At 53.0% G+C, this 18,107-nt stretch overlaps 1 protein-coding gene across 7 annotated transcripts in view; it reads right to left on the reverse strand.

Moving 5' to 3' along the window:
* Positions 1-6,877: 6,877 nt before the first annotated feature.
* WRN (WRN RecQ like helicase) overlaps positions 6,878-18,107 on the reverse strand; it is an 83,479-nt gene continuing 72,249 nt past the window's right edge. For all 7 annotated transcript variants that reach the window (XM_069104936.1, XM_069104932.1, XM_069104933.1 and 4 more), the window contains exons 29-32: positions 16,440-16,568; positions 14,501-14,663; positions 9,336-9,526; positions 6,878-7,632 (exon numbers count right to left, since the gene is read on the reverse strand). In XM_069104936.1, the coding sequence (XP_068961037.1) occupies positions 7,510-7,632; positions 9,336-9,526; positions 14,501-14,663; positions 16,440-16,568 (606 nt within the window). In that variant the 3' untranslated portion in view covers positions 6,878-7,509. The remainder of the gene's footprint in view (positions 7,633-9,335; positions 9,527-14,500; positions 14,664-16,439; positions 16,569-18,107) is intronic.

The raw sequence follows: 18,107 nt of genomic DNA on the forward strand, positions 1-18,107 counted from the left end.
CCCTCCCTCTCTCTTCTTTCCTTCTTCTTTCTCTCCCCCCCCCCATTCCTTCTCTTCTCAAGGCTCTCACACCCTCTCCCGTGCCCTTCCTTCCTTCTTCACTGGGAAGAGCAGAGGTCACTGCAAGCTCCCTCTTCTCTCTGCATCACAGCCCGACATCATCTCTGACTCCCTCCTGCTTTCCTCCATGGCCCTTCTGGCTAAAGCCGACCCCTCTCCATATGCACCTGCTCGCCTCCCCCCTTCCCTGCCCTCTTCTCCAGCAGACTGTTCCTTCCATCATCCCTTTTCTCTTTCTCCAATCTTCCATCTCCCGATCTACTGGTTCCTTTTCTGCGCCCTCAAACAGAACTAAGTCTCTCCTTAGAAGTCGAGACCTCAGCCATGCTCCAGCCATCATTCTGTGTCCCAGGCAAACTCCTAGGAAAAGCTGTTGGCATTCACAGCCTCTGCTTCCTCTCCTCTTGCTTCCCAGCAGTTTGCAATCTGGCTTCCAGAGATCCCAGCACTCAGCTAAGACTGCTGTCCCTAAAGGCACCAAGGGTTTTTAAATTGCCAAATCTCGTGGCTTTTCCTCACCCTTTTAGCCCACTAGAGCATTTGCTCTCCCGGATTTTCATGCCTCTCTTGGTCTCCGTGACACTCTTCTGTCCTGGCTCTCCAGTTTGCCTGTCCCCTCCTCCTCAGCCTTCCTTGCCGAACCATCATCTACATCCTCACTGTGGGTGTCCCTCAAGGCTGTCCTGGGCCTTCTCTTTCCCCTCTATGTAAGGGAAGCTCTCATGGATTTGATGATCATTTCTATGCCAGTGACCACCAGATCTACTTATGCAGCCCCCGTCTTCATAAAAAGCTTCCATCCCAAATCACCAGCTGCCCTTTTGACATCCCAGACTGTTCTGTAAGCATCTCAAACTCAGCATGGCCAATACAAAACCCTTCTCACTCTCCTGAGTCTCTTGGCAGTTATTACAAAAATCCACCACCTGCTTCCATGCAACTCTGACCATCTCCCATGAAACCTCTCAAGAACACAAGGACTCCTGCCCTTCATAGAGAGGAAGCAGAGAAGGCCCACCCAACATCATTCTGTCATGAAGCTGAGAAGCAATGGGGACCACAAGTGGGGTTCCCACAAGACCTCAGTAAATAGGCCCATAGGATGTAGGTGATAGCAGGTTTTCTGATGGTATAAGTTCCAAAACTCAGAAGCAAAAAAGGTTCTGTCTGCAGTCACTGCCAGATGCTAAGGAAACCTCTGGAGTCCCTTTGCTGAGTCTCCCTCATAACAGGCAGCTGCATTGGTCCCTAGCGTCTCCACAAGAGGGAGAGAGGAGACCAGAAATAGCCATAGGCTGCTCTCAGAAACAAGCTACCCATGGAGGGACGATAAGAGAAACCAGAGATCACAGGATGGAAGGGCCCCTGGAAACCTCCAGAACAGCTCCATTCTGCTTACTTGTTTGCTCACAGGGACCAAGAAAAGGCACAGCTTCTCCAAGGGTGGCTCCGGGCCAGTTCCTTGGGACACAAGAAATGGGCCCTATGGAGTTCAGCTGGCCTCGGATCCTTTGTGGGGCTTTCAAGGCCTTTCACGCCCACCCCCACACACACACCATCTTTCCAGTCTTCTCACACCTTATGCCCATGGACTCTAGGATTCCAGCGGCACCAGCCTCTTTGTTCTCCTCATAAGACCCTCAATCTCTAACTCGTTTTTCTCCAGCTATCGCCCATGCCTAGAACACTCTGCCTCCTCATCACCACCTCCTGGTTCCCTTCACATCAGCACTAAAATTGCAGTGCTGGCACACAGCAGGTGTTTAAGAAATGCTTAAAGAATTTACTTCCCCACCTTTCCACATCCTTATCCAAATATCAACACCGGATTATTTTGTGCCTCAGCCCTCAGCAGACCATAACGTCCAAGTCAATCCACCTCTCATAAAGCACCAGTGCTGGGCACTAGAGACCAAGATTAAAAGAAGACAGAGAAACATCTCTGCCCTTGAGGATCACACATTTTACTGCAGGACAAGGTCTCGTCTAATATGGGGATGTCTACAGGACCCGGCAACGTGCCTTCTGGATGCTTAATAGAAGAACGTGGCCAGAAGAGACTTGACACGAGACAAGAGGCAGGAGAGATACGGAACCAGTCAACTGCTGTGCCCACCCCAATTATCAAGGTCCCTTCCACACAGCCCCCCAGGCGCCCACTGGAGTGGCATTGCCAACGTGTGATGCTGGCGATACAGTAAGCCTATATGTTAGTAAGGCATCTGAAAAAGAATTTCAATCAAGAATCACTAAGTGTATTAAGAATAAGAGAAGTGCCCCCTATTGAAAAATGGTCAAAGTATGTGAACAGGTAGTTTTCAGGTGAAGGAACTAAAGCTATCTATAGTCATATAAAAATACTCTAAATCATTATTGATTAGACTAAAACAACTCTGAGCTACCACCTCACACCTATCAGATTGGCTAATAAAAAAAACTAGGACACTAATGCATTGCTGATAGAGTTGTGAACTGATCCAACCATTCTGGAGATCAATTTGGAACTGTGCCCAAAGGCCAACCAAAGTGTGCAGACCCTTAGACCCAGCAATGCCAGTACTAGATTTGTATACCAACGAGGTTAAAAAAAAAAAAAAAAGGAAAGACTTATGTATACAAAAAATATTTACAGCAGCTCTTTTCATGGCGGCAAAAAATAGAAAATTGGGGGGATGCCTGCTAATTGGGGAATGGCTGAAGAAGTTGTGGCATATGATTGTGAGGGAATACTATTGTGCTGTAAGAAACAAAAAGAAGACAGATTTCAAAAAAACCTAAAAAGACTCATATAAACTGATACAAAGTGGAGTGAGCAGAACCAGGAGTACACAGTACTCCTGTACATAGTAACAGCAATATTGTATGATGATGAAATGTGAATGACTTACCCATTCTCGGAAACCCAATGGTCCTAGACCTAGACAATTCCAAAGGATCCACGATGGAAAATGCCACCCACCTCCAGAGAATGTAAATCAAAGCATTCTATTCTTTACTTTATTTTTTCTTCCTTTTGGTCTTTCACAACATGACCAACTGTGAAAACGCTTCAAATGATTGCACACATATAGCCTATGTCAAATTGCTTACCATATTAGGAGATAAAAGGAGGGAAGAAGAAAATTTGGAACTCAAATTTTTTTAATTAATGTTAAAAAAGGCTTTACATGTAACTGGAAAAAATAAAATATTTTTTAAAGAGAGAAATGCACATCAAAACAACCCTGAGGTTTAGGCATACTAGTATATTATTGGCAAAGTTGTGATTTAGTACAATCATTTTGGAAAGTAATTTGGAATTAAGAAAATAACATAACTAATGTCCATATCCTTCAACTCAGAGATTCCACTACTAAGTTTATACCCCAAGGAGGCCACTGGAAAGAAGAGAGTTCCCAGACACACCAAAGTAAGTATACTAGTCCCTTCTGTGGTAGCAAAGAATTTGAAATAAAGTAGATGTCCATCAACTGGGGAATGGCTAAACAAACTGTGGTCCATGACTGCAATGGAATACTACTGTGCTGTAAGAAGTGATGTGTGCCAACATGACTAAGACAGAAACGTTTTGCATGACTACACATGTATAACCTATATCAAATTGTTTGCCTTCTCAATTGGGTGGGAGGAGCAGGAAGAGGGAAGGAGAGAATCTGGAACGCAATTGTTTATAAAGAATACTAAAATTTGTTTTTACAAGTAATTGGGGGAAAACAAAATATTAAATTTAAAAGAAAAAAGAAATAATGTGTGATGAATACAAAAAAGCATGGAAAGATCTATATGAACTGATGCACAGTGAAGCCAGCAGAGCCAAGAGAACAATATATACACTGTAAATGGAAAAGATCAACCACAAATAATCAAAAGCGAATGTTACAAAATTCAAAGAATGAGCACGGCCCCAAAGATGAGAAGTCACCCCTGCCATCACACTCCTTTTCGGGGAAGTCCATGGGTGTGGTATATCGCACATATTTTCAGATCTGTTTGACAGATCAATTTTGGTGATTTTTTTTTCCTTTTTTATTTAAAAAAGATTATTTGTTGTATGGAATGGCTCTCTGGTAGGGGACAAGGGGACAAGGGGAGGAATACGAAAAATTCTGGGGAATAAAAAAATAACAATTAAAAAATTTAAAGCAGGGGCCAGCTAGGTGGCACAGTGAATATAGCACTGGCCCTGGAGTCAGGAGGACCTGAGTTCAAATCTGACCTCAGACACTTAACACCTAACTAGCTGTGTGACCTTGGGCAAGTCACTTAACCCCAATTGCCCTTCCAAAAAAAAATTTAAAGCAGCTCAAGTGGCTACTGCTGTGCTCCAGTGCGGTAGAGATGTAAAGGCAAAGATGAAACAATCCCTGCCCTCAGAGTGCTTATATACTACCATGGGAGACAAGGCAAGACCGGGGTGGAGACAGCCAGTAAAAAGGCAGAGATGGGAGATGAGAGCATCTCCTGTGGGGAACAACACGGCAGCCAGTTGGGCTGGAGAGAAGGAGTCATGAATAACACAGCTAGAAAGGCAGGCAGCAGGCAGGCTGAGAGGGTTTCGTTACATGCCAGTAAGAGATGTTTGTATCCAACCCTAAAGTCAGGTGAATTCTGAGTGCAGGAGAGGAACATCGTGAGACCTTCCTTTGTTTTCAACTTTTTTATTCTGAACTTAACATGTGAACACAGAAGGAAGAGCAGAAAGATGAGAAAACCACGTGGGAAGTCACAAATTACTGTAGGTAGCCTCATTGAGGTTTGCTTTTTCAGAAAAGCATCATATAAATTCAAAAAGTCACTTTCAAAGCCCTCCTGATTTCCTCTGTTTGCTTGCGGCTTTCCTTCTCCTGTATGTTTTAAAATGCTTTCTTTTCCTTCTCCCTCCTCCTCTTTCTAAAATGTCTATTATTCAATGGGCCATGTCCAAAAAAAAAAATCGTTATCTCCCTCTAACGGCAAATAACCATTTATTAAGCACCTACTACGTGCCAGGCTTGGTGCTAAGTACTGGGGATGTAGGAAGGCAGACAGGCCCTACCCTCAAGAAGTTTAGAGTCTGACGGGGGAGACAACAGGCAAACGGTATGAAGCAAGCTCTCTGCTGGATAAACAGGAACGAATGAACAGAGGGAAGGCACTGGGATCAAGAGGGGCTGGGGAAGGTGGACTTTAACTGACCTTTAGGGATGCCAGGGAGCTCAGCGGTCAGAGCAGAGGAGGGCGCACATCCCAGACACGGGCAGCCACAGAGGTGAGAGCTCACGGAACCACCAGAAACCAGCAATCGAGATCAGACGCCCTGCCCCACTCAGTCTGCAGCTGGGACGGTGTTTTGGGATGGGCTCCACTATTTAAGGAGGAGAAGGGCACACGGTGGACGTGCTCAGAGGAAGGCTGCCAGGACAGGGAAGGGTCAAGTTTGCGCGCTTTAAGGCTCATCAGGGGAAACAGTGACTCGTCCAGCATGTTCTCAGAGAGCTCCTTCCCCTTCACCCACGGCCTGGGCTGGAGGCGGCCGTCAAGGCCCATTCAGGGCACCCCAGACCTGAAGCGGAGTCCCTTCTACCACATACCTCCCCGCCCAACAAGCAATCCTTGGGCTTCCACCTGACACAGCCCTCCAGCAACATCCCACGGCCAGGAAATTCTAACTAGAAAGCGCATGTTCCTCCCCTTGAGCTGAAAATCTGTCTGTCCAACACACACACAAATGATGCTAATGCTTTGTAAGTTATCTGTCCCTGTGGGAGGCTGTTTCCTCGAAGCATGTTTTCTGGAATGTCACTTTGGGATCATAGGACCATAGAGGTGATTGGACTGGAGAGGTCAGAGGTTCCTTCCAAAGGCCCAGAGTGGATCAGTTAGCATTCCAAGGTCACACAGACCCCAAGTGGAAGGGCCAGGCTCATCCAAACATGCTTCCTCTGACTCCAAATCTAGCATGTTGTCCAAGCTGCCACACCCTGATTCCCTGAGACCAGAGGGGTAGGGCAGCTGGCACAGAGAGGGCTGGACACTACCACCAAAGCTACCTGCTTCCCTGACACCGAACAGCCTCCCTTCTGAAACTGGCGCCAGAAGAGTGGTCTTTGGGCCATTCTCAATGGCTGCAAAGCCTTGTCTTTTAAGACAGAACTGATTTCCCAAGAAAAGAGTAAAAAACTGTCTGGAGAGCAAGGCGTAGGAAGGATTGAGGGAAGGATGGATGGCCATGGATTAAGGCCCATAACAGAGGAAGCCAAGGGAGAACAGGCAGGACAGGTCCCCTGCGCCTCCAGCCCTGCCCTGAGAACCAAGTGTGGAGCAGAAAAGGGACCGGCCTGGGAACTCCTGGGTGAGGAAATTCCCTCCACCATGTGGTAAGATGGAGATAACAGGAGCCAGAGAACCAGCATTTAGCCAGATCAGGCCTGAAAGCCTGTCAAGTGTTTTCCCTGTTTTCTCACTTGAATCCTCAAAAAGAATTCCTTTCCCTCCCTCCCCCCCTCCCCGGGCTGTTGGGGATACTTCTCCCTGCATTATGACAGTGAAGAGTCTCCCTCCTCAGGCTTCAGTCCTGAGCTACGTAGGGCAGCTTCTGGGCAACAGGAATCATGAACAGCACTGACATCCCCCCGTTCTACAGACAGAGAAACCAGGGCGAATCCAAACCACCCACCTCAAACTTCTGCACTCCAGGACTGTGGCTGGTGGAGGGGGGGGGGGGAAGGCGGCCAAGGTGGACTGGACGGGGCCACAGAGGTCAGGGCAGAAGGTGCACGAGCCCCTGGAGCCCAGCGGCCCCAGGCCAGGGCTGGCTCAGTATGAAACAATGCAACAGTGCAGAACAAGCAGGCATTTATTGGATGAACAGACTACCAGAGGGCCTAAGCACAAAGCTGTGGGGAGCAGCACCGGCCCTCGGCCCTCGGCCCTTACCGGTGTGTGCCACACACAGAAAAGCTAAGACTGCAGGGAAGGGGGTGGGCCCGGCCTCTGCACCAGCAGCAGCCCCCAGCAAGGCAGCCTCAGAAAATGAGGTAAGTGCCACAGCGGGCCCAAGGGGGCCCACACCAAAAGCTCTTTTCGTTAAAAGTGAAAAACTCCAGGTTGCTGCAGCTCCACCAGCAGCTGCAAAAGAAAATGCCATGTGGTCCCCGACTCCATGGCCAGGAGCGGTGACACACCTGCGTGCCACAGGCCAGAGGGGTAGGCTTTCTGGCCGGGCAAGGGCCTGGCCCCACTCACAGGGGAAACGAGAGCCCACCTTCCACATCTCAGAGGGCTGTAGGCCAGGCTGCAAAGAAGGGTCTTGGGAAATCTCCCTAAACACCTCTTCTTAAAGGGATCTGGAAGGGAAGTGGGGCGACCTGGACGCCCTGGGAAACATTCCATGTTTCTGATGACAATCATCACAGAACGGTGACAAATGTCCAAGCAAGATGGCAGTGAGCGGCTCCTGACATCACCCCCTCAAGTGAAGAGTCCCTTCCGGGCCCCGGCCTTGGCTTTCTTGGAGCTGCCCGCTGAAGGCACGCTGCCCTGGTCTGAACAGAACCAGTGCGGAAACTTCCTCTTGGAGGCCTCTGACCCGGGCTGCGGGGGAGAAGAAAGGGAGGGGAAGACAGGGGACAGGGCTGCTGGGCATGGAGGGGGGCGGGGCAGGTGCAGGTACACAGCCCCCTCACGGTACACACTGCACGCGTGCGCGCACGCGCACACACACACACACACACACAGCCCTCATGGCACATACTGCATGCACACACACACACACACACACACACACCCCTCATGGCACACACTGCACGCACACACACAGCCCTCATGCCTCACACTGCACACACACACGCACGCACACACACAGCCCTCATGCCTCACACTGCACGCACCCTTACACCACACACTGCACACACACACACACCCTTGCACCACACTGCATGCACACACACACCCTCTTACACCACACACTGCATGCACACGCACACAAACACACATCCCCTCACACCACACACTGCATGGACACACACACACATACACGCACACATGCACACACAGGTGCCAGGGGTCAGTCAGGGTGCCTTCCCTGTGACCTCACTTGGTCCTCAGGACCCCCCTGGTGGTGACAGGGCTCCTGTTGCCCCCCTGCTTACCCCAGCCCTGTCACTCTCCACTTTCCAGAGAAGTCCCAGGATGGACACGAGTCTCCTAAAGACATGCAGTGCCCATACAAGCAGGAGAGGAGGCAGCAGCGTCAGGCCTGAGCTCCAGAGTTTGCCGGGCCAGTAAACCCCACTGGGGTCACCTGGGAATCCCCCTTGCCTCCAGCTCCATCAGCCTCTGCCACAACAATTAAGGAGAAGGCTTGTCCTCTCCGTGTGTGGGGAAGGCAGAGCCAGGAAACCCGGGGAGAGGGGAGAGGTGGCACCAAGGAAGCACGCTTCTGCTGCCCTCCCCACTTCCTGGCTGACCTGCAGAGCTGGGGGACATCACTTTTTCAGGTTAGATCTCACTGGCAGGCAGAGCTAACCTGACTGGGCTCTTAGACCCAACAGGCTTCAGTCAGGGCTGTTCAGCTTTTGGGGCCACAGACCCCTTGGGCAGCAGTCATTCTGGTGAAGCCAGAATCATGTTTTTAATAGAATTCTAAAAGGAGCCAATTAGCCTGAAACCATTATCACAAGGTTTTTTGAAAAGCTCCTGGACTCCCCACTAACAAATCCAGCTCAGGCAGACTGTCCAAAAACCTTTCACATGGTCTCCACTGCCTGGCCATCACCCAGAGGCTGAAAGGCAAATGAAAATGAGGCCCCTCATCATCCTGCTGGCTGTCCTGGATGGCCTTAGAACGCATCCCCAGTGACTTGGCTTTCCATGCCCAGAGGAGCTGGCATGGGCCAGCGGAGGGTGGCACCTTTAGAGATGGCTCCGCGCTGTTATTCAGCCCGCAGGGCCCAGTGCCGAGCTTCTCCGCGCCCCGTGCAGGCCCCAACTTTCCAGGCACAGGGCACATTTAAACTCCAGGTCCTTAAGAGAAGCCAATTGCACACAATGTGGGACCTAAACAAGATGCCCCATTCGGCTGTAGAAGTTCCTCGTGTTAGCAGAAGATGCCCAGTGTGCCAATGAGTCGCCTTCTATCAGAATTCACAGACGCTCAGGGTTCAAATTCACCCACACTCATCATCAGACTTTAGCGCTGAACGCGACCCTGGAAATGGCCCTGCCCAACTGCCCCTCGTCCACAGACAGACTCCCATTACCACCAAAGGTGTGGGTGGGGGGCCCGACTTGCCTACCTTGCTGGCACCCAAGCAGGGCTTCGACGTGCCGGGCACAGCACTCTCTACGCTGGCCTCCTCTGGGGATGGGTCAGGGAGCGTGGCTTCCAGCGCCTTCTCCTTTTCCACCAGCGCCACCGCTATCTGGATGAGGTAGGTTTCAACTTTTGAAGGAACCAGCGACCTGATGTCCTTCATTTTGGAAATGTCTGAAAACAGATTCCACTAAGTGTCAGTGGAAGAAAATATTCAAGCTTTGAATCACATGCAACAGAGCCCTGGACATGGGCATCCCCCAATGAGACAGCCACTCCAGCCTGGAGAGAGCCCGGCAGAATGAACAACAGCATCTTGGGCAGAAGAACCAGCAAGTGCCCAGCATCTCCCCGGGCCCCACTATCACCCCTCACTTACAAGCAGCAGAAAAATGTGCCTCAGCCCTCCCTGACCCCTGATGCTCACGAGTGCCTGGCCCCATGCCAGGGAATCAGGGGAAGACAGGAAGGGCCTGAGTGGTAACAGGCTTGCAGGACTGATGGCGGACCTTGTCTCTGAGCTCAGCCATCTCATCTTCCCCTTACATCAAGTTTCCTCTTTCACTGGTCACCCAGTCATCCACCCAGACCATCCTGCCTTTTGCCCCACATCTCCCTACCTGGACTGCCAACAGCCATGCCCACTGTCCCTGAGGAAATGAACCCACTGATCCTTGAAGCTCCTCCTGGGACCCCACCCACCTGTGTGTGCCAACAAGACTTCTGAGTCAGTCTATCTCCTCGCTGGCCCTCCAACCGGACCAAAGGGGCCAAGTTTCCCTCCACAGTCTATCCCAGGTCGCCTCCCTTCCCTGGGCATAACAATCAAATTGACAGTACCACCACTTCTGGCAAGGGCACATCCCTGGGAATGTCACTCCCCTCCATGTGGGACAGAAGGCCACATGAAGGCCCTTAAGGAAGGGGTCATTTCCCTTTCTACAGAGTGGAGGTCTGGCAGACACAGAGTGAAGTGCTTAATGCACGTGCTTTCATTCATGCCGTACTGGACTGGTGACCTCTGAGCAGCTGTCTGATATCACCAGTGTGCTTCCAAGCCCGGCCCAATCTCACTCTGGACTGGATGCCCTCTAAACCTCCTTCCAGTTCAGAATCTATGACTCTCTGAAGCCACAAAGCCTGCCTGGGGGGCCGGGGCCTAGACCAGTGAAGTCCCTTCAGAAATGCTCGTTGACTTGAGAAGCAAGTTCAGAAAAGACTGGCATTTCCATCCCCATCTGAAAGCCTCTCCTTTGGCCAAACACAACTGGAGCTCTATTGGGGCTTTTCACAAGAGTGAGGGACAAGGCCAAAGGTGGGCTGGGCCTCCTGCTGGTGACGGCTTTTTACTGAGCGTTGGTTCTGAGCTCCAGGGGATTCCGACCACCTGCAGAAGCAAAGGCACCTTCCTCACTGCATCAGTGAATCGGTTCACAGCCTGGCTTCATCTCCAAAGCACTACCCCACTCTCACTCGGGCCAACCTGTTCTGAAATGCCCCGCCCCTTCCCTGTGCTTCTGGGGTAGCTATCGAGGCAAAGTGCTGGGGCTGGAGTCAGGGAGATGAGTTCAGATCCGGCCTCAGACACCCTCGCTAGGTGACTTTGGGCGAATTGCTTACCCTCAGTTTGCCAATAACACACCTACCTCCCAATGTCGCTGTGAGGACAGAGATGTTTGCAAAGCGCTTGGTAGACCTTCAGGCCTAGGTCCATGCTGCCTAGGAATACTGTTTCTCTTTCCCTTGAAAACTCTGCTCACTCTGCCTAGAGAAGGCCTGCCTGATCCCTCCGCTGATGGAACCTCCCCTGCCAAAGGACCCTGTGCACAGACTCGCAAAGTGAATACACCAGAGTGTGAGCTCCCTGAGGGCAGGCACTGACTCTCTCTGGTCTTTGCACATTGTCTGAAAACAGTTACCATGTTCTCCTTCTGCCAAGCACCAGCCGGCCTCCTAGACACCCCGATGCAGTCTGGCCACACGTTCCATGGACATCACCTGCCCAGGAGCTCAGCACACCAGCTCTTCTCTCTGGGCCTGATGAGGACTATCTGCCTCCCTCCCAAGGGGGCTGCCCTCAAGGGCCACGGCCTGTCAAGCACAGCATCAGAGTCTCTGTCAAAAGCTTTACTAAATGCGCCTCAGGCCTCGGGCACAGCCTCCTCGGGGCCCCCATCCCAAAGGGCTGCCTGGAGACCTACAAGAGTAATGCCATGCTGGGGCCAATTCTCAGACCTCGCCTCAAGGCCCGTTTAAACAACACAGACAATCCTTGGGATGGAGCCCGTGTGGAGGGACCCGACCCTCAAGCACTCTCTTCTAGGCCACACAGGCCTGGGGCCTCTGTCAAGAGGCTAGCAGAAAGATGCAGGCCAGATGCAAACAGGCGGCGACCCAGAAAAGTAAAGTAGACCGTGCACAGAGGAGACCCAAGGAGAACAAGCCCATACCGAATCACTGCTTGTGGACTGGACAGGGATATACTGCCCACGAGGCTCTCCCCCCAAGGAGCCCCTCACGCACACCCGAAGGAGGTGGAAAGGTGATCTCGGAGGCTGACGCTAAGGAAGGCATAAAAGGAGACCAGAGGGAGAAGCCGCCGTCTGAGAGGGCGAGTGGGAGCGAGGGCTGCCTGCTCGCGCAGGCCCCCCATGTGTGCTGGGCCCGGGCTGGCCCGCACATGGGAAACGGAGCCCCCCTTTGTGAGCTCACTTTCTCCTGGCGATGCCGGGGCGGAGACCCCCAGAAGCACCAGCACAACAGCCAGCACACCACAAAGGCTGAGGCTTCAGAGCCGTTCACATGCATGGTCTTATCCACTCCCCACAATCACCCCCATTTTGGAGATGAGGAAACAAAGGCTAAGGCAAACTCTGGGTGGCCTGCCTCAGGGACACAGGATGCATGCTGGCAGGCAGAGGAGGGCCCCCCAGCCCACTGGCAGGGCCCGGACAAGACAGGGAGGAGCCGGCGTCAGAGGAGAAGGGGAGGGAAGGAAGCAGTGACTGTGCCCCTCGGAATGCCTCCCCCGACTCACTTCATTTTGTCTGCTATGTGCTACAGCATTCTGGGACCTGCCGGTGCTTAGGGTGGCTGGCACCCACTTTAAAGACTGCAAACAACCATTCTAAAACAATCCAATTAAAAAAAGATAATGATTTGAACATTAATTTTTGCAAGTGCCTTTTATCCTCTGGCTCACAGGGTCAGCCTAAAACAGTGCAACGCTGACACAAACAGGGAAATGAAAGCAAGGGGCCCATACATATGTCTGTAAAAGGGTGCACGACCAATACGGGGAGCTAAGAACAACATGGTGGGACTGGCTGCCCTTCCTTGGTGGCCGGCCCTCCAAAGGCCGCCTCAGCATGCCAGCAGAGCTCACAGCCACTCTGGGCCATGCCCAGAAGCTCCTGACCTCAGAAAGATGGACCAGAGACACTGAGGAAGGAGCCCAAACCGTGGCAGGGCCTATTAAGAGGCTTGCACGTGCCCTTCCTGAGCAAAGCAACGCCAGACACGTGAACAAACACCATTCACCATAACATCTCCCTCTTCCACTGTGTGTGGCCGCCATTGCAGTCAGGATGAGGCACTCAGGACAAGCCCACTGCCAAGCCACGGTGTTCATCGACCCCCAAAGAACCCATGAGCTGCTCTTAGGGCCTCCAGAACCTCCCATGGCTCCCTGCTGCCTCTCTCCCCCCACGATGGGGCTCCCTGAGCGTGCCTGCACTCTCTCCGTCTTGCTTGCACTGGTTCCTAGGCCTGGACTCAATGCAGCTGCCCTGCAAGGTGCTAGACCCTGACCACAGGGAGCTGAGAGCACACCAATGTGCCCCAAGGCCATGCCACTCCCCCTCCGTGAGGCCTCTGGCAGCCCCCACGCACAGAACTTCACAGGGCACTCTGCTCTGTGCCCCTCCCTCTAACATACGCTGGTGATATGTGTTTCTAGTCAATGGGGCCATTCCTTTCCTGCCCCCTTCTGGGCTGCCAGACTGCAGGTAGGCCCCCGAAGCCCTTCGAACCTCCCTGCCCACCCCGGGTCCCACCGTAGACAATGTGCCTGCTCCTCCGAGCAAAGGCTTCCTAAGCGGGGGAGGGGGGGGCGTTACTGTTTCCAGGGGTGGTTTTCCTGTGCCCTGTGACAGGGAGCTGAGCGATGAGTCACCACTGAGGACCAATGTACCCAGAAAGGGGGTGAGCTAAGCCCTTATCAAGAAGGAAACAGAGGAGTGGCCCCAATTGCCTCTGGACACTGAGGAAGCCACCAAGGAAAGCTTGGGCGAAAACGTGGCCCAGAGAAGTGGAAGGCTGGGATCTGCGTCACACCAGTGACAGTGACAGCCCACTCCCAAAGGACCACGCTGGTATCGGCCCCGCGGGCAAGGTTTGGCAGGGGGTAGGGGAACAGCCAACATCAACACTAAGGACGCTGATATGACTGAGACCTCCAGAGGAGGAAACGCACCCAGGCTTTGGGCTGGGCCTCGATATGGCCAGGCTGCGTACTATAAGGGCGTGGGCAAAGAGGGGGCTTCCAAAGACAGTGAGGCAGGCCCAGGTGCTAGAAGCACACAAAGTATCTCAGGCAGTCCAGCCTGCAGCCTTCCAGCGTGAGCCTGCCCTCCCCTGGGGGCCCGTGGCTCCCTGAACAAGCCCCCACGTAACCAAATGAGCCACGGGCGCTAGGGTGGCTCAACTCAATTTAAACACTTCGGCCCAGCCAGTGCAGCTGTCAAGGCAGGCCACACCTTCCACACCTCTTCTGTCCCCTGCATCCTCCAAGGGTGGCCCTGGGCCCAGATCTCTTCCTCTGAGGCTCATCCCCCCTGCACCACATCTGACTGAGAGCATGCCCTTCACAAGTCAGGACAGACAGACGGAAGCCATGAGAGAGCGCCCTGGACAAGGGTCGCGTCCTGGCTTTTTCCTTCCCTACTGGGATGGGCTCAGACTGAGGGCCCCCCGCGGAGAAGCAGGAAGCCTTCAGACCATGGCCAAGGCCCCGCTGAGAAGGGAGGCGAGGGGGCCAGCTTTCCCCAGCCACCCAAGGCTCGTGCCGCCCCCCACGGAGGCCAAGGCTGGCCCAGGCGGCTCCCTCTGGCCACAAGGGCAGCAGGCAGGCCAAGGTGGGTGGCTCACCTGAGTTAATGGGAGGTTTCTGGATCACATCAGTGATTATCTTCCGCACCTGCGGCGTCAGGCCTGCACGTTCAAAGTCCAGCGGGTAGCCTGCCTTCACCGCTTGGGACAGATGACTGCCAACCACAGGGAGAGGCATCGTCCTGTTCTCGGCAATGCTGCCCTGGGAGACAAGAACAAAGACAGCCCTGGCTCAGGCACAAGAGGGGGAGGCAGGGGCACAGCAGCCCCGAGAACATAATGATGACCACAGGCCACGTCCCCGCCCTCTTCACCCTGGGCTCACCACACCAAGGGCGGGCCCAGCTGCCTTCTGAGAGCCAGGGACAGTGAGCGGCCCTCAGGAAGCATGTCGCCCCTCTGCACTGCCACCCCCGAATGGCCTCCCTTGGTGGTCCTGGGTCAGGTGCAGGCTGCCCCCACCCCAGGCGTTCACTTCAGGGAACCAGGGGAACATTCCTCAGACGAGTTCCCTGGAGACAGCTTCTCTCCAGGGGTCTCCCTCCTGACCTGCAGCCCCCCCAAGGCCGGGGAGGGTCCTGTGGTGGGAAAGCCGCTGCACTCCCAGAAGAGGCGAGGCAGGTGTTCAGTTACTTCCATAAACTTTTCACCCTTCCCTGCTAGACAGGGCACCATGTGTGTGAGTAATGCCACCAGGGTTATTTGATACCGGGCATCAAGTTACCTCACACTAATTGCACCCCTGCTCCTCAGTGATCAGTCCTTGGACATTTTTAATTTTGTGGTTAGTTAAGTGACAAGTCCCCCTGTTTCAGCCTCTTGGGAAGGGAAGCTGATGACACAATCACATACACCAAAAATAGTGACAAATGACTCCTACAGGGACGGCCACACCCCCCGAGCACAGAGAAGAGGGCTGGGCAGCGGCCTGTGGACAGCCACAGGACCCATGCACCCAGTGACCGCGCACCCAGTGACCACGCACCCAGTGACCACGCACCCAGTGACCAACACAACCACAATGGCCTTTCAAGCCACCCTAGCATGGCGGAGACTGTTAATGCAGTGTGACACAGCTGGGCCACACAACGGGCCAGGGTCTACACCTGCCTGACTCTGCAGTGGTGAGTCTGGGCTCCCATTTTCAACCAATATGACCCCTTCTGATTGGCTCCAGGGGCATGCTGGCCGAAGACCCGAGTTCAATCCCAGCCTCAGATATTGACTAGCTGTGTGACCCTGGACAAGTCACATACTCTTTGTCTCCCTCAGTTTCCCCGTCTGTGAAATCAGGGAAATAAGAGTACATCCCTAAAGTGTTTTACACCCCTGAAGAGCTTGGTAAATGCCAGCTGTTATAATTAGCCCGAAGGATGACGGGCTGAATCCTGACAAGTTTGGGGACCTGTCCACACTGGCCTTTGCCAGCACACAGAGAGTCTGGCAGAGCCCAAAAAGAAGTCAGACTACCAGGGCAGGGTCAGTGAGAAAATCACTCCAAGGGGATGCCCCCATTTCGGACCAAGCCTCTTTTCCAAAGAAACTCAGAAAAGGGCATCACTCTCTTGGGGGAAAAGGTACCCACAAAAGCCTGATGTTCTCAGGCCAAACTCAGGAGTCAGCAAGGAGCAATGCAAGTCTTGGGAAGGCGAGGACTTCTAAATTGCACCTAATTCTCTATCTAAGAGTTTCCCTAAATCTCTGCTTAGTACAAGGTTTTCATGACACCATCTTCTTCTGGGCAGCCTTCCTGCCCTGACCACACCAGACCCACCACACCAGCAGCAGGCAAGACCTGGGACGCTGACACAGGGTGTCCAAGCGAGGCTGAACCCTCGGCCAAGGTTGGGGACCCAAGAGAGGTCAAGTGCGGCCGAGAGAGCAGCTGCCCACACAGCCCGCAGCCTTAGACATTATCACGACATAAACAGGCGTGAAGCAGGGCCCCAATCCCTGAGGACCCAAAGGGAATGCTCACCAAAGACATGTTCTTCTCCTGGAACAAGGAGTAGGTGAGGGAGACCGACTTGGGAAGCGGCCTGTACTCCTGTCTCTTGGCTGAGCCGTTCTCTACTGCTCCAGGGGAAGGGCTGGGAAACACATCTGTCTACAGAGGGGAGAGAGCAGAGCACAAGCATGGTCAGAGGCGACCCAAGAGGTCCCCAAGCTCCATGTGCCCAGACACCAGACAAGGGGTCTCGGAGGGGAAAGGGATCCGGGGACGCAGAACGAAGGGAGAAGGGACATCCGCTCGCTTACAGGCACGTGGGGCTGGGGCAGGCTGGGCTTCTGGGCCATGACCACCACAAGAAGAGGGAACAGGCCTCCAGAGCGGACCTGGAGCAGACCTGACCCCAACGGTTTCTGTGGAAACAGACCACGAAGCTAGCCTGGGAATCCAAGCTGCAGCACAGATGCTCTGCATGTCCCTACCTGGTGCCTCCGAGGCATGCCTAGGCTATCTGAGACTCTGACCCTGCCCAAAAGTGAGCACAACTTCAGGAGGGCCTGGAACCGTTGTCTTCACCTAGGGTCCTCAGGACTGAAGGCATCCTGGGGCTAGAAAGCACGGTGAGAAAGGCATCCAGAGCCAGGCCCAGGAAGCACCTGAGCTCCGAGGAGCTCTCCAAGGTGCTGACAAGAGAGGGCAGCCCCGGGTCCTCTGGCATGCCTTCCCAGCCAGAAATGACTCTCCAGGGTTAGTCTGACAAGCCTTGGAGAGGAATGCAATCTTGGAAGAAAGGCTTCATATATCTCTGGCATTTTACGCATCAAACAACGCAGTTAGCTCTTCTCTTTAAGGAGGACAAGGAAATGAATGTGACTTTGTCAGGCTTCAGCATGCTTGAGCACCTGCATTTCAATGAGCGTCACACACAATGGCAAGTCACACACAATGGCAAGCGCTCTTTCTGCCTCACAAGGAAGCTCTTGGAGGCCCCTCAAAGCAGGGACCTACAGAGCACTTGAAAGATTCCTGCCATTTACATTCATGAGCTTCAGTCCAACCATTTCCCCCTAATTCCCGCTAAGACTTTGTGAGCAGGCTCAAGCTCACGTCCTCGGCTACAGAATTCTGATTGGAAGCAGAGGCAGAGGCACAAGCACAGTCAGGAGGCTGCTCTAGTCCCTCCTTCTTCTACTGCTGTAAAGAAAATGTAGACAAACAATGAAATCTCACTTGGGATGATTTTAAAAACATCTGTTTTCAACAAGAAAAAGCAACGACATCGTTATTTAGGCTCTTGGAGACACAAATGAGAAGGAAAGGTCAGTCCTAAGACACAAACTAATGATCCCCAGCCTACACAGGAAAGTCAAGCTTCAATCAGCTGCCCATGAACCTCTCCAGGGTTAGGGAAAAGCCTCCCAGAAGCACCTAGGACTCACTGGGTGTCTCTTTTGGCACTGCTCATAATTACAAGCTTCTGAAATGAAATAAAAAAAACTAGCAAGTGAGGGGGCAGGGGGAGGGGGAGCGTGCTTTTCTTTAAAGAAAAAAAACCATGAAAATATAACTTGAACTCCATCATCCTCAAATTCACTCAATCAATCAGCAGTTACCAGGCATCCAGAACGTGACAAGCATTGGGTAAACAGAGAAAAGTGAACCAGCCCCTGCCCCCCAGTGATGATGAGGGCACCC

The sequence above is a fragment of the Petaurus breviceps genome, unplaced genomic scaffold (assembly GCF_028583685.1).
Source record: "Petaurus breviceps papuanus isolate PSGF00001 unplaced genomic scaffold, PetGlider_PUasm1.0 689, whole genome shotgun sequence".
NCBI lineage: Eukaryota > Metazoa > Chordata > Mammalia > Diprotodontia > Petauridae > Petaurus > Petaurus breviceps.